General features: G+C 35.0%; 1 protein-coding gene across 4 annotated transcripts; it reads right to left on the bottom strand.

Annotated features, from left to right (window-relative positions):
• Positions 1–1,282: 1,282 nt before the first annotated feature.
• Positions 1,283–12,284, bottom strand: LOC100262260 (pathogenesis-related homeodomain protein). 4 transcript variants are annotated; one of them, XM_059740670.1, is made up of 13 exons: positions 12,203–12,284; positions 11,374–11,572; positions 10,227–10,424; positions 8,938–9,490; positions 5,456–5,621; positions 4,928–5,051; positions 4,705–4,817; positions 4,296–4,625; positions 3,702–3,935; positions 3,498–3,587; positions 2,847–2,897; positions 2,325–2,567; positions 1,283–1,687 (listed from the first exon to the last, which is right to left on the bottom strand). In XM_059740670.1, exons 4-13 carry the CDS (start codon positions 9,480–9,482, stop codon positions 1,400–1,402), a joined length of 2,184 nt encoding a protein of 727 aa, XP_059596653.1. In that variant the 5' UTR covers positions 9,483–9,490; positions 10,227–10,424; positions 11,374–11,572; positions 12,203–12,284; the 3' UTR covers positions 1,283–1,399. The 4 variants fall into 4 exon arrangements, with proteins under 4 accessions (XP_059596653.1, XP_010656753.1, XP_059596654.1 ...); XM_010658451.3 differs by lacking the exon at positions 12,203–12,284 and adding an exon at positions 11,789–11,889; XM_059740671.1 differs by lacking the exon at positions 12,203–12,284 and having other exon boundaries at positions 11,374–11,737.
• Positions 12,285–15,720: the final 3,436 nt, after the last annotated feature.

Raw genomic sequence — 15,720 nt, 5'->3', positions numbered from 1 at the left:
GACTGGATCAAAGACGATTGCTAGTTGCAGATGTTGCCAGTCTTTAATGGGCCATATCACAAAAGTCCCTTAACTGGGTCCTCAAGCCTTGCAAACCTACATACTTCCTATAAAAGAGACAGCAAGCAAGAAATACTATGGCAAAATGGGTTAGTTGCAAATGAAATGGTTCATTTCCCTGGATGTCTAGTCCATCTTCTAAGTTCTCCAGTTTGTGAAACCAATCATGGGATTATTTTTTCATATCATATTATCATTCAGGCAAGAACTCAGTGATCCAAAAGTTGCAAATTATAATTTACATTTTAATAAAATTTCCATTTCAGCTCTTTTTGGTGTCAGCGAGAATCCGATTCTGGAAATGTGTTGGGTGAACTTCCATTGCTGTTGTTTATTCAGCAGAATGATGTTAGAACCATGCCAACCAAAGTGCTTGCACCTGCAAATGGTGGAAAGAAAAGCTTGTTTTTTCAGCTGCTAGGCTGGACATACCTGCCACCTACAGCTGCTGTTGTGCAAATTCATTATATAGTCCTGCTGTTTCTCCATTCAGTGCCATGACCACTTCATATTTCATGATTTTGTTTTCTTAAATGAAATTCCATGGCTCAATTCTAAGTCCAAAATCGTACACAAAATGTAGTTCCCTGGGATATACCAAGCAGATCGATTACACTTGTATGCCCATCTTCTGATGAAGACAATAACATTAACAACTAAGAATTCATTGAAAATGTAAAAGCCCTCGTATATCATTAAGGAAAAGCCTTTCTGTGAAACATTGACATGCAAAAACTTGAAAAGCCTAACACTAGGTTGATTCAACAACAAAATGAATTCCACCTCCAATAAAGTTTAGCTAAGCTGCCCTTCTGCATAAAACCTAAAACAGGAAAAGAAAAATGTGTACTCATACTTGAATGTGAGTTCAAGTCTCAACGACAGTCCATCTTCTGTACCCCTCAGTTAGCCAAATCAGTGATCAACCAGGGCAACTTGCTAATTCCTGGACTGAAAAGGTTACCAACTTAACTAAATTTCAGCTGTGTGGATTTAGCTTAAGGAAAGAAAATCCCAGATGAAACTACAAACTTCTCAATAGATATCATATAAAAGAATAAACATTATGATTACCATATTGGTGCAAAAATCTCATTTTTCCAGGAAACACAAGGGAAAGAACCCGGTACAAATTTCCATCATAGGGTCTCTTTTTGATCTATTACTTTCTTATTATGAGTCAAAACATTTGGACAGAGATGATGATTAAAAACACAAAATGTCTGCACAAAGAACAACTTCAATATATGTGTATATATATATGTCAAAAAAGACGGGTTTTCCGTTTCTTTACCATATGCAGAAATGCAAGAATAAAAATAAAAATGCTTTGCAATAATCAAGATGTGATGCAAAATCGACCTTTCTCCCTTAGCTCTGCCACAGGAACATAGATCACTGACTGGTCTTGCCATTGATTAGTTTTGTCACATTGAAGTCTCAGTATTACCTGCTTCAACTTCTCTATCTTATCCTTAATTTGGCAGAGTCTCTCCATCTCCTTCTCTGCATCTTGTACACCAGTTCCCTCCTTGAAGTCGACCCTTTGCTTGTCCCTCTTACTTTTTTCTTTCAAAAGCTTCAGTTGTTTCTTCAAGCTCACATCATCGTCAAACTCCATAGTAACCTGAATATGACAAATATCAGGACATGAACATAATTGATAGTATTGCATGTTTCTTTGTGGATAACTATTGTTACAAATAAACTAACTTCACATCGATGATAATAAAAATACGCATTACAGCTGAACCAACAGAATTTCAAGTCGATTGGGAATGTGTCAACCCTGAACTAAATGCAGTGTTAGAGAAAAACCCAATAAAACAAACTCAAGGATAGCTTAGTTGGTTTTTCAAAATTAACACAAGCTTCCCCATTACAGTATCTGATGTTTAGATCTATATGATAGCAACTAGAATGTATTTTAACCACCTTAAGTGATGATATGCATTTTTAACTTTCAAGAGATGAAAGGTGATCTCCAATAATATGTGTGATATATGCAAGATGCTTCTGTTTAAACCTCAAAAGATGTAACCTTCTCAACTTCTCTTGAAAAGCAGATTTCATCTTGCTTTTGCAGGCATCACTTTAAAAAATAAATTCCAATCAAATTGCAAAATAAAATCCTCATAGTAATGAAGTCTAAGAAAATTTCACAGAAATGGCCTTGAGGAAATCATCATTTTAAGTGATTCCAATTTTAATTCACTATGCTGGATCAAGAAGAAAAAAGTGTGTGAAATTGAGCAAAAAAATACCTTGTCATTTGTAGGTGACTCAAGTAAAGCCCTTCTATGATGCTTTTTCTTTACAGGGCTGGTTATTATTGGCTTTGGATTTTTTCTCCTCCGCACCTTTTTCAAATTCTTTAGTGCACGGACCAGTGATGCTGATGAGTTATCCCTTGATGCCACTAGATCAACAGTTTTGTCCTTCACGATTTCTGATCTGGATTCCTTGGAGATTCTGGGAGAAGTCTGAAGTTGTTTTGCTCTTTCTGCCTGTAAATGTGAGGAAGAAATTCAACAAAATTTAAACTTAAGGGATATTACACAGAATTACTTCATGCCCTCATTTTGTTTTTCCTTAAAGTTTAAAATGTTCAGAGGAACTTCAGATTGTATAAGTTACATGTAAAGAACATGATATTCATTTTTATGTAAGAAACAGGTTTTTTCTAAAATCCAAAAGTGAGAGACTAATATGCCAAATATGGGATCCCAAAAATTAGTTAACAGAATTGAAGCTAAGTGCCTGAAATACAGGGAATATGAATTTACCTTTCTTGTTTTTAGCGCTATATATCGTGCATTTTTGAACCATTTGTTCACCTGCACATGTTAAAAAAAATTAAAATAAAACAAATTAAAAAACTCAGAAAAACATGGGAAGTGGACTAAATAAACAGCTAATGAGCTATGAAAGGGTTGTGTCCATGGAAGATGTAATGTTATTTCCTCTAGGTAAGCCTCTGCTCACCATTTGATTATATTTTGCACCCTTTTGCCTCCTGCCAAGCATGATCTTGATTCCATTTTTAACTCATTAGGTAGTACCAAAAGACAGGAATCTATACAGATCGGAAAACCTAACATTCCTGTCTGACAAATTGGCTTATTTTCCAGAAAATTAATTTTTAATTGCACTCCATTCTTTTCCAAGCAGAAAAAGATGATGAAAATTTATTTGATTACATGATGAATGATTTATTATGAAACTAATGATGACATGCTGTTGAAGTATAGTATTAGACATGTAGATGAATGAATTTGCATAGAGCTAGCCAAACTTCTCATTTGGGATACTACTCCAGGCTTTAGTGAAGTATCAATCAACTTGTACAGCCAACAAGAATAAAGTGGCAGTTTTCAGGGATAATCTTCCAGAACTACCATCCAAACTTCCATTAAGACGATATGATACGTTTTTACCTTCTCATAATCAAGACCCAACTGCTTTGCAAGATTCTCCCTCACATCTCTAGAGGGAAGTTCATTCTCCCCAAATGCTTGGCGAAGCTTCTGGTAGAGTTCATAGGAAATGAAAGGGTGCAATAAGATATAAATACAGGATTGCTTATGATTAAAACAAGGGCTGAATAAACGATTCATATGAAGAAAAGGAATTCCATTTACCTCAACCGCATCAAGTGGAATTCTGGAAAATGGCCTTTTAGTTTGTGGATCTGAAGAAATTTTTTGTTTGGCTTCCATGGTTTCCACATTAGGTAACTTTTTCTCACCTTCATATAGAGTTATGAGGGTGCTGGCTGCATCAGACTCCTTTTCTCTCCGCCTTTTGTTAGCAGGACCCCAGTCTTCATCTTCACTAACTTGTTCATTTGCATGAGCATCCTTTCCAAACATTTCCTATTGCAAGAAAATAATAATGTGAAACAGACAATGAGAATCTCAATTTTCCCTCAACTGAAACAGTATTGGAACCACAGAACAAACAAAAATCCACCATTATTGTCCCCACGAAATAAAAATTTTAACCAATGGGTACAAAAGTAATGGACAGTCATTTATCATCTGCCAGTTTTTATGGAAAGCTATGAGTTAATCATACCAAAATGTCTGAAAAAAGGTAATAAAAAATTATAACACCCAATAAAAGTAATTCACATTTAGGTTGTGTCGCGTCTAGAGCAATCCAAAATTATCTTTCCCTTACCACAAAACTGATTGATCGATATTAATGATTATAATGAACATGAACATACTCACATCATATAACTTTCTATAATCAACAGCTCTTCGTTGCCTACGACCACTTATGATTTCACAATCAGATGTTTCATCAGAATCTGCACTGATAATCCCTGATCTTTTGGATCCAGAAAGGATTTCGTCTTCAAACGACCAACTCAAGCTTAAAGAACTATTTGTATCATCTGAAGCATTTCCTTCAGTGCCAGCAGTGCTGATGCTGCAGCTATTTTCATTTCTTTCAGGATCATAATCATGATCTTGTGAATCATCAGAAGGCCAATCTTCCTCTGGATAGGGCAGTGCACTCCCACCATCAGGCAAAGCAGCTTCTTCTTTGAAAATATCCTGTTTAGGGGGGATTTTATCAACTTACTAGAGCATGAAAGTGAGATTAAAAAAGACTAAAATCCTACAGCAAACCAACCTGCCAAGTACTGTCCACAGAGAAGCGGGTTCCAAGATGTGCATTCATTGCTTCTAGTATTTCCATCTTACACTCGCAGAACTTGCAAAACCAACCTTGGTCTCCCGGAGGAACTGATCATCAATTAGACAAAAGCCAGTTTCACAAAACAATGAGACCATTTGAATAAAGGCTTCGTACTTCTAGAAAACAAATTCACTAGAAGTGAATGGATACAACTTACTATTTTCAGTTTCCAATGGAGGATCAAGACATTTCTGGTGGAAAGCACAATTGCACGTCCCATCACAGAGTATAATATCATTATCTGGGAAAGCCTCCCGCAACTTGCACTTTGCACAGATTATCTAGATGTAACAGAAATTGAAGACATGAATTTCAATTTAACAATTAGAGCAACCCAAATGTTGATGGTCATAGCCATGTGCAAGTGAACATTTATGCTAATAGCAAAGAAGACCCAAATTATAGGGACTCTTTGAAAACCTGGAAAAAAAAAAAAAAAACTGCTGTAAAAGCTACTTGTCACAAGGGAAAAGTGTAAACATCATATACTTATGTCTCTGCACCAATTTTCCAAGGCATATTTGATTCTCAAGCAGAGATTCAAAAATGTACTCATCCCCTTTAATTGCTGCCCTTCTAAAATAAGAGTTCAAAGGATGTTCATAGAAAGAAGTTGGATTCTTGTTTTAGGGTACAGAAGGTCCTATATTTAGCAGAAGTAAATAGAGGGTGACAGAATCTTTACGTGTTCATGATAAACAGATCCATCTGAAGCAATTGCAGTATCTTCAATACATCCTATGGAGCTCAGTGACTCCAGCTGGCGAATTGCATCACGGATCCCAAGTTTACATTTCAATATTTGCTTCGTAGCTCTTTGTAGTTCCTTCTCTGGCCTGATCTTTTCTCGACTGTGGAGAAAATTAAGAAAGATACTATTGATACTTGTAAACACATCTATAAAGACACAGGTTAAGAAAGTACAAACATTTTTAATCATAGAATAGTTTCTATTGGGAACAAACTGTTCATCAACTTCAGATTTTGCTTGTAAGCAGTTCAATTCAGTTGTAATAAAGCATTTCAACTTTGTGAGGAAAAAAAAAAGACACATCCTCAAATAGGAGTTCATATAAAGCTCCTTTCCTCTTTTCCATAACTTTACATCTTAAGGGAATTCTATGACATCAAAATTGAAAGGCACACTTGGTTACAGACTATTTCTCACTGATCTTCCAAGAGATGCTTTTAGTTCAAAACCAAGTCCACACTTGAGACTCACAGCATCCTTTCTATTTCATGATAGGTAGTGTTGTGACAAGGGCAATGAAAGGTTCAAGTTGATGATTACAACTAGCAATGGTACAAAAATCGATGGTCACATATCTCATAAACCGGGTTACCTTCCAGAATCTAAGGTTTAAAAAGTTCCATGGAAATACTCTCATCGTTTTATCCCAATATGAGAACCACAAACCATCTTATTCCTAAGATATTTGGGTGTATATCCTTTGTGCATGTTCACAGTCTAAATAAGGGAAAATTGAACCCAAGAGTAATCAAATGTATTTTTGTGGGATACTTTTCAATTCAAAAGGGATATAAGTGCTACCATCCACCATCCAAATTTTTTTTTTGTCTTAGTTGATGTTACTTTCAACCAAAGTGAGTTTTATTTTCCCACACTTCATATTTAGGGGGAGAGTTCCATCGAGGAAGACAAGGATTGGGATTCCTGTTTCCTTGATCCCTTTCTCATTGACCCTCCCAAAGTGTCTGATTCAGTATTTGTACCTCCTTCTAACTCAAGTTGTCCATTAAGCTTGCTCTTGAGAATCAAATGACTGGCAAAGTGTACTTAAGGAATAAAGTTGCAGTCTCTAGACTTATACAAGTCCAAGAATTTGAATTGGCTTCTGAAAATGAGGTAACAATCTCTCATCCTCCCTTACAAACTGACTCAAAACTTCAATCTACAAAACCCCTAGATCATAACCTCCTTATTGCCCTCAAGAAGGGGACAAGGGAATGCACTAAACATCCTTTGTATCCACTTTATCATGTGTCATTCGAAAAGTTGTATCCATCCCATAAGAGTTTTTTTACAAGTTTGAACAATATTCATATTCCTATCACTTTATCTGAGGCTTTATCTAATGAAAATTGGAAGCAATTCTTGAATGCAAAAATGGAGGCCTCGAAGAAGAATAAAACTTGGGAGTTGATAGATTTGCTAGTAGGAAAAAAGCCAAAGGGGTGTGGGGTGTAAGTGAGTTTATACTGTTAAGTATAGAGGGGATAAGCCATTAGAGAGGTACAAGGCAAGATTCGTGATTAAGGGATACACTCAAACATATGATGTGGACTATTTAGAGACATTTACCCCAAATATGGTCAGAATTATTTATCATTAACAGTAAATTATAACTGGGATCTACAACAGGTCGACGTAAAAAATGCATTTCTGAATGGAGACATGGAGGAAAAGATTTATAAGAAAGTCACTTCAGATTTGGAAGTGACCTAGTTACTAAAAGGTGTGTAAATTGAAGAAAGCTCTATACGGACTGAAACAATCTTTAATGGCATGGTTTGGAAGGTTTGCCAAAGTCATGAAAAACATGGGATACAGACAAAGTAAAGGAGATCATATATTGTTCATCAAGCATTCAGATTCAAGTGGAGTTACAACTCTTTTGGTGTATGTAGATGACATCATCATAATGCGAAATGATGAAAATGAGAGAGATTTAAAGGAAATGCTTGAAATATTTGAGATTAAAGAGTTAGGAAGGTTGAAATATTTCCTGGAAATTGAGGTTACACCAATAGATCCTAATCATAAGCTTGGAGAGGTTGAAGAAGATGTTACAGATAGAGAGATGTATTAAAAATTGGTAAGGAGACTCATTTATCTCTTTCACACAAGACCAAATATAGCATATGTTGTAAGTCTAATTAGCCAATTCATGCACAATCCAAAAGAGGTTCATTTGCAAGTTACTAACCCAGTGCTATAGTATCTTAAAGGGTCCCTAGGAAAGAACATCCTATTTAAATGAAACTCAGGGCTAGTACTTGAAGCATACAGAAACATAGATTATGTTGGATCTATGGTTGATAGAAGATCAACCACCGAGTATTACATCTTTCTTGGTGGAAATCTGGTGACATGGATAAGTAAAAACAGAGTTTGGTGGCGAGGTCCAGTGCAGAAGTAAAATTTCACGCAATGGCCCAAGGAGTTTGTGAACTACCATAGTTGAAGATCATTTTAGAGGGTTTAAACATTAAATGGGATGGCCCAATGAGACTTTATTGCAACAATAAATCTATAATCAATATTGTCATATGTCAGTGCAACACGATCGAACAAAACACATAGAGATAGACAGACATTTTATTAAGAAGAAATTAAATAGTGGATTGATCCGTACTCCTTATTTTTCTAGTGACTTAGATATACTCACCAAAGGTTTAAGCAGTACAACATTTCAAGTAAATGTATTCAAACTAAGAATGGAAAACATTTATTTACCAACTTAAGGGGGAGGGAGGGTGTTAGGTGGTGGAAGGATGAAATTAGGAAAGTCATAGTTGTATGATTGAGGATAGAATTAGTGCAATCCCGTAATCAATGGGATCTTATGTAATTAGGGTAGAAAGGTTCCTATTTTTGGTGCTAAGAATATTCGTATATGTATGTGGGTCTCTCTATACAGATTGAATGTTAAGGAAGAACTTTATATCTTTTATTTCTTCCAATCCTTCATCTTCTACATTGTGAAATAGGCATGTGTAGCAAATAACATATGGCATGGATTTTATGAGGAATCTAGTACACCTCAATCACATATTTCTAATTTTTTTACAATGCACTAGTAATCTGGCGTCTAACTTTTCCTAAGCCATCTTGCCATAAGTAACAAGGGAATGTATACAAGATTCTTAAATATAAACAGTATTTGATCTAGAGATGTGTAATATGTATCTGCTTATCTATGTGACAAACAAACTAATCTGATGTTCCTTTGTTTATTCTTCTTTTTTTTTTTTCTTTTTTTCTTTTTTGTGCTTTATCTTCATTCATAAAAGGCAATTTCTCATTTATCTAGTGGAGAATCAAAGTTTCAATAGATTCTTGATTAATTTTTTAAAATTACATTTTTTTGTTCAAAAACTAGCTCAATTTAGAAAACTTAAACAGATTATTAAAAGATTCCATACCTATGACCTTTCCAACCTTCCCCAGAGTAAGCATCAATAAGATTCTGCTCCAGTTTCATTTTGATCAAGAGGTACCTGGTTCTTCTTTGCAAGCGAGAAGCTTCATCTAGCTCTGAATTATCCTTTCGCCGCTTCCGCTTTCCTCTTTTCTTTAATTTTTGAGGTTTAACATTTTTGTCCACAGTTTCCCCATTTTTGTTTGTGCTAATTTGTGGGGGCTTCTCACCTTTAAGCTTTGATGAAGACTCCTTCTTGGAAGACTCAGTATCAATGGCTTTATGCAGGGTTTTCTTGTGAATCAGTTTTCTGGTTGTGGATCCACTCCTGCTTCCCTTGCTTGGAGAGCCAGTAGTTGTTCTCTTAGACAGGATTGCACCAATTGTCTTTGCATGAGATTTTGATTTTGGCTTGCATTTCCTGGTCTGAGATATTTTACTACCATTTTTAATCTGCAATGCTGCATTCAGCTTAGGCCCGATATTTCTTTTAGGAAAGCAAGACTTTCCAGATTCCTGATGTCCTGCTTTCTTTCCAGTTCCACGCATATTGATCTCTGATGTATCAAAGCTCGTCAGTTATGGATAAAAACAACATATAGACAAAACAACATAGAAAATGTTCAAAATAAAGAACTCAAGGCCTACGTATTAGTTGTATAATTTTCATGATTCAGATTCCCAATTTCTGATTAAGGGGGAAGAAGACACAATTCAGATTCCCAATTCTTACAGAAAGTATGGACCTAGAAAAGGATTTGCTTAATGCTTACAACTTTTTACCATCGTATTTAGACATGATCAGAGTGAGATGAGGACACGATGTGAGCTACCATTCATCTCTAAAATAAATTATAAAAAAAAAAAAAAAAAAACAGATGAAAACTTCAAAAGGCAACGGCAGATTTATGCAACAATTGTGGTGATTATTAACAAACACAACATGAAAATTTCAAAAAAGTAGCAACATATTTATGTAACAATTGTGATGATTATTAGGATCACAACATAAAAAATAGAATAAAATAAAATAATCAAACAAATTTTAGAGATGTGAGAAAACAATGCAAATGAACTAAATGTTGTCTCCCATCAACTCATATAACTGAACCAGATTCCAAAAAGTGGTTGCCTAGAAGCTCAAAAATATAAAACTATTTGTGTGAATTAGTAGAATCACTTTAATATCTTAAGAGAATCTGCAATGAGAAATACATGGAAGAAAGTGATGTATAAGCAGCATAAAAACAACATCTAAATATTGGATTAAGTTCATTATTATGTCAAAAGTACCTTGTTTAGACTAATAAAGAAGGTGAATGCCTAAGTGGGAAGATGAGCCTCAAATGGTAAGCTGTGCACCTTCAGAGCTCACAGTTTGGGAATTGAATTTCTGAGGATCTAAACAAATAATGCAGCACAAGTATGGCATTCTTTTTGAACCCGAAATTAATCCTGGTTGACCTAAGCAATAACTTCAACAAATCATATCTGCATGAAAAATAAATATACCTTTGTGAGCACACAAAAGTATAAATTGTACTTACCAAAAGTCTAAAAATAAATATACTAAGAAAACCAGATAGGTTTGTTCTCTATTATGCAACAGAACCAACTGGAAAACAAAAAAAAAAATGATGGAAGAAACCCTAGACACTCTTATTGTGCTCATCAACACAAATTAGTGGGTCTTCACAATCCCATCAAATAGAATATCAATAGCCCAAAAATTCATCTAAAAGCAAGTCACAACCTGATAAGAATAGAAAAGATCATGATTATAAGTGGAAAGCTCAGCAGCTTCATACACCCAAAGACCAAACTAAAATTGACTGCATTGTTCTTGAGAACACTGTAAGTAAATACCAAACTCGCCCATAGCAGATTTATAATAATTAATAAAAACCCTATTGATTTCCCAGATTAGAAACTCAATTAGGAACCCAGAGCTAAAACCTAATCCTCAATTAGACCACCTCACGGCAACAAATAAATCTATCCACCATATAGACTGAAGTTACTGATTCCAAAATAAAAAGGAAATAAAAAAGAGAATGTCCCCAAAACAATCCTCCAATTGAATTCAAGCACTGAAAAAATTCTTCTCCCTTCCTTTCTCTTCCCCCAAACAATGAAACCCATGATCATCCGCAAGGTAGTAAAGAGGGTAAATTTGAATGAAGAACACCCAAAGAACTAAATTTCAAATACCCATCTTGAAATTCAAAGATTACTCGTTATTTTAAGAAGAAAGAACAATCCATTTTTCATTCAGATCAAAGCAATAAAGAATAAGAAGAAGCAATCCATGATCATGAAAAATGAAATTCAATAAATACCCAGAAGCAGCTTTCGAACGAAATGCAAAAATATTATGAATTTGCAGCAGAACCCCAGAAGCATATAGAAAAAAGACAGAAAAAACGTAAGAAAGATTCACCTTGGCAGAGTACGTATACATATATAGAGAGAAAGAGAGAGGCTGAAAGAAGAGGTATTTTAGTATAGATTGAGTCCAGTTATCAAGAACCCAAACTTCAAATTTGAAAATGGGGTATGGGATTATTGATTGAATGTTGTTCTGGGTCGCCGTCGCTGGTTTGTTTCTTCTTCTTCCCACCCAACGGTCAGGTCTCTCTCTGCAAATAAATTTCGCTTTTATATCTCCCTAAAAAGTTCACTTTGGTGAAAAATAATAAATAGAAACAAATATAAAAATTTATAAGGAAATTGTTTCCTTTCTCATGATCAGTTACAACTCACAAGTAATAAAATTAGTATTTTTGTTATAAAAAAAAAAAACCAGAGATACTATTATGTTATCGAAGTTGAGGGTATGTAAGTCGAAGTAATACCTTCAAGATTCATAGCTAGAAGAGTCATGCGTTGAAGAGGTCAGAGCATGCATTCTAGTAAGGTTTTTTTTTTTTTTTTTTTTTTTTGGTGATTTTAATGAATGAATCCCAAAATTAATTCTCTTAATGGTTGTGTTTTTTTATGATAAGAATGAACCAAAAATGCATCTGGATTTTAAGGAAAAGTTGCATTTAGTAGATAGAATGGAAATCTTGGATGGGCAAGTGGGTAAAAAGAGATGTTTCATGCACTCCAGAAGATTAGATTTTGTTTGAGAAAATTAGCATCACCGGTTAGATGGGATTTGATGATCATCCAAAGCCTGAGCTACTTAGCACCCAAAGACACAAGAGTGACATAATTAGCTGAAATTTTTGTTTTTATTTTTAATTTGTTGAAACGCCCCCACTTACGGAAACTGCCTGTAAAAGAGTGTAGAGAAAATGCATCATCTGTTCAAATCCACCCACTTCAGCTCACATCATTCCTGTTTTTAAGCCAAAACCCCCACTCACCTTCTTATCCCTTATATAAGGTTGGTGCTTCTACCCATTACTTTATATATATATATATAAAGGCCTAGATCAGAAGAGGGAAACATTGAAGAAAAATGTAGAGCATCATATCGCTCCTGTTGCATACAGAGTATTTGGGTTAGGCTTACACGACCATATGGAAAATGGGCAAATCCAATGTGAACATATATTGCCTTCCTTGTACATTGGAAGTGACAACCTTTATATCCATCCATTGTGTATTTCATTACCTTTTATCATTGTATAGATTAATTTATTGAAAGCACCAATTGGAATGAAGAGAATGTCACAGTGGTGTTAACTTCAGAAAAATCTTTTCGTTCTCCAATAAATGGAGATAAAATGGCCTCATCTTCTGTAGAGGAATTTGGCCTCTGGTCAACCGTCTGGCAATGCCGCTCTGACCTAGTACTAAGATATTGAGTATCGAGCACGCTCCATCAAAGCAAGTACAGTACGAAATCCAGGGCAATTCAGGTTCAGACCCATATCAGAAGGCAACAAATTTCATGTGAATATGACATCTTCATTCATCAGCAGAACTTAGAATTCAAATAAAACAAACGGTCTTTTCCTGTTGCCAATCATTGGACAGCAATATCATAAAGAAAAAAAAAGGTACAATGCTCATGGTGACCAGGGCTTTATTCCATCATCGATTGCTGCCATGTGTTAAACAACACAAGGCATCTTCCTGTCCATAGTATCTAGAGATTAAAACCAGAAAACAAAAAGAACACCAATTGTCACCAAACCGATCTCCAGGAGGCTCATTATTTCTGCAAAAACAGAGACAATGGAAAAACCCAATTAAGTTATAACCAGGTCATATTAAACATTGGCAAAAGTTTAATATAATAGAAGTATAATTACTTTTAAAAAACCATGAAAAAGGTGACACCAATACAAGAATTATGATACCAACATGCTAAAAAGGATGAATTATTAAATATTATCAAGACTAGAGAACCAAATTGTACAACAGAAAAAGTTGATTATAAGATCAACATAATATAATCAATTGCTTCTTGGGTTTAAAATCTCGATGTGCAATAGAGTCAACTCATCTTGAGGTGAACACATAAACCTAGTACAAAGATTAGCAGCTACGGCTTGATTTCTTCTGAAGGAAAAATATATTGCTACCATCATAATCATCCTTACCAGAGGCTCAACCTTTGTTAAAAAACTGAGTCCCATTCCCCCCGCCCCCCTCCCCAACAACTGGACTCCAGACTTCTCACTCCTAAACCCTTCAAGCCACCCCCAGGATAGTGACTAAGCTACAGCCTGTTGGTTCAGGTTAGATTTTAGAGGTTAGGCATTCGTCTCTTCAGACATCCACAACTTAAGCCACAAATCTCCTGGCCAGTGCCATAATTGATTGTAAATCTGATGAATTTAATCATTTCCACAAAACCTCTTATTACTATAAGCCACAAACATGTCTAAATGTCAGAAATCTTCATTTCATTCATAATCATCTGATTAATGGATTTTAGCACACTTCTGATAACTAACAAAAAAATGTACAGGCGTTTATATTTTTTTTGTTTTTTGATAGGAAACGATAAAGGAATATATTGATCGAAAAGAAAAGTACAAGAGAAGGATGAGGAATCCTCCCACCAAGGAAACACTAAACTACAAAAATACAAAAACAGGAAAATACAAAGTAAAAACAAACAATCTCTCTAAATTAGACCAACCCTTTGGAATTACACACTGCTAGAGATGCACTTTCCTAAGCCAAATGTGGTTATCTTTTTTTCCCCATTTTTAATGGAGAAGTGCCATAAACAATTGAGGAGCTGATAACTCTAGCTTTTACAAAATCATCAGCATCCAACTGCTCTAAAAATTTTGGCTCAAATTTCCAAAGTAAACCTTTCCACCTCGAACTCCTATTTTACATGACTAAAAATACTGAACATTGAGTTCAAATGCAATGCAAGCACACAAACAACAGTGGTGCTGAGACCAACACAAATAGTTATTAAAACACACAGCACAATGGTGCTGAGGCTGAAATGCACATGCACACACGCAATAGTGGTGCTCAAACCAATACTATATTTCTAACACAATTACAACAACCACACAAACGTTATAGCGGTGCTGAGACCCATACTAATAATTATCACACCCAATTAGAACAATGACAACAACAACAGCAATAATAAATAATAGTTCTATGGAATTTGTGGTGTGGCTGGTGCCGAATCTGAGTTCATTGGTTAGGTCATAAATGAATTGTTTGGACCTGAAATTTCAGTCATGTCCCCTTGACAAACAGAAAACAGGATTTAAGCCATAAAGATTTATTCATCTAGTCTACCTTCAAAAAAGGCAACTTTTATCTCCATTTAGACAAATTCAAAATCCAATTATATGAAAGACTAAACATTTGTCTCTAATTAAAAAAAGCATGAGGACAAATATGTAACAGAGTTAAACAACACAAAAAAACAAGCACATCAGTTCAACACCCACATTCCCTTTTCAAGGACAAGAATTCATTACAAACCCCGTGATTGTCTACATTTTCATCTGCCTTGTGCTTAACTTTCTAAACTGTTTTCCAGCTATGGTTTCATGACCAAGAAAGAAATTAACAAGTCCATAAGACCAAGGCTCTTGCCCATGGTTACCAAGAAGGCAAACAGTGTGAGCAAGAAGTGAGAACACTTAAAATGGCTGGAAGCAGGGAAGGAACAAACAAGTAAGATAAGTACATGAAGTAGACAATTAAATGCAAGAAATGTGCTTCATAAACATATCATTCGATGCATTAGGGAAAAGTTACTGCTGGAGCTAAGAACTAGAATCTAGCAAAAGAAAAGAAAATGTTTATATCATAGAAGAGCAATCAAAGAAAAATATAGGAAATATGCTTCTGAAAAATGCATACACCTTAATGATTTGATAGTGGGTTTACTAGCAAAATATAAACTCCAACTCAATAGCAAATGTTAACATTTCATAGTTGCGCATGTTAATTATTTTATTAAGTTATATTATATGAAATTATAAATGCCAAGCCAGAAGCACTAAGTATAATTTAGCCAAACCATTTACAAAAATGGATGGGCCCCCATTTTGAGTAATGGACAGAATAGAACCATTCAGTTTCGACAGAAACATCTAAGCATGCCATGCGTAAACTCAACCAAACCAAAGTACTGTTCATCTTCTGCACCACCATATAGTCTATTCAACACACATTTACACCAACAAAATCCACAAACTAAAGTAGTAAAATCAAACTCTACTTTAGTCTAGTGAAACATATTTTGATGATATAAGTGATGCCTATAGTTAACTGCTTGCTTAATAGAAACCTTCTTTAGGCATTTTAGAAAAATCATTCCCAGAAAATGTAACTAAAAATCTAC

This window comes from Vitis vinifera, chromosome 11 (assembly GCF_030704535.1).
Source record: "Vitis vinifera cultivar Pinot Noir 40024 chromosome 11, ASM3070453v1".
In the NCBI taxonomy this organism is placed as follows: domain Eukaryota; kingdom Viridiplantae; phylum Streptophyta; class Magnoliopsida; order Vitales; family Vitaceae; genus Vitis; species Vitis vinifera.
This window is presented reverse-complemented; position numbering and strand designations above follow the sequence as displayed.

Coding starts and splice junctions, on each gene's coding strand:
- LOC100262260 (XM_059740670.1), bottom strand. CDS start 9,482: ATGCGTGGAACTGGAAAGAAAGCAGGACATCAGGAATCTGGAAAGTCT. Junction 4,626..4,704: donor CTGTGGACAGTACTTGGCAG/GTTGGTTTGCTG, acceptor CCCCCTAAACAG/GATATTTTCAAAGAAGAAGC. Junction 2,898..3,497: donor TGGGTCTTGATTATGAGAAG/GTAAAAACGTAT, acceptor TAACATGTGCAG/GTGAACAAATGGTTCAAAAA.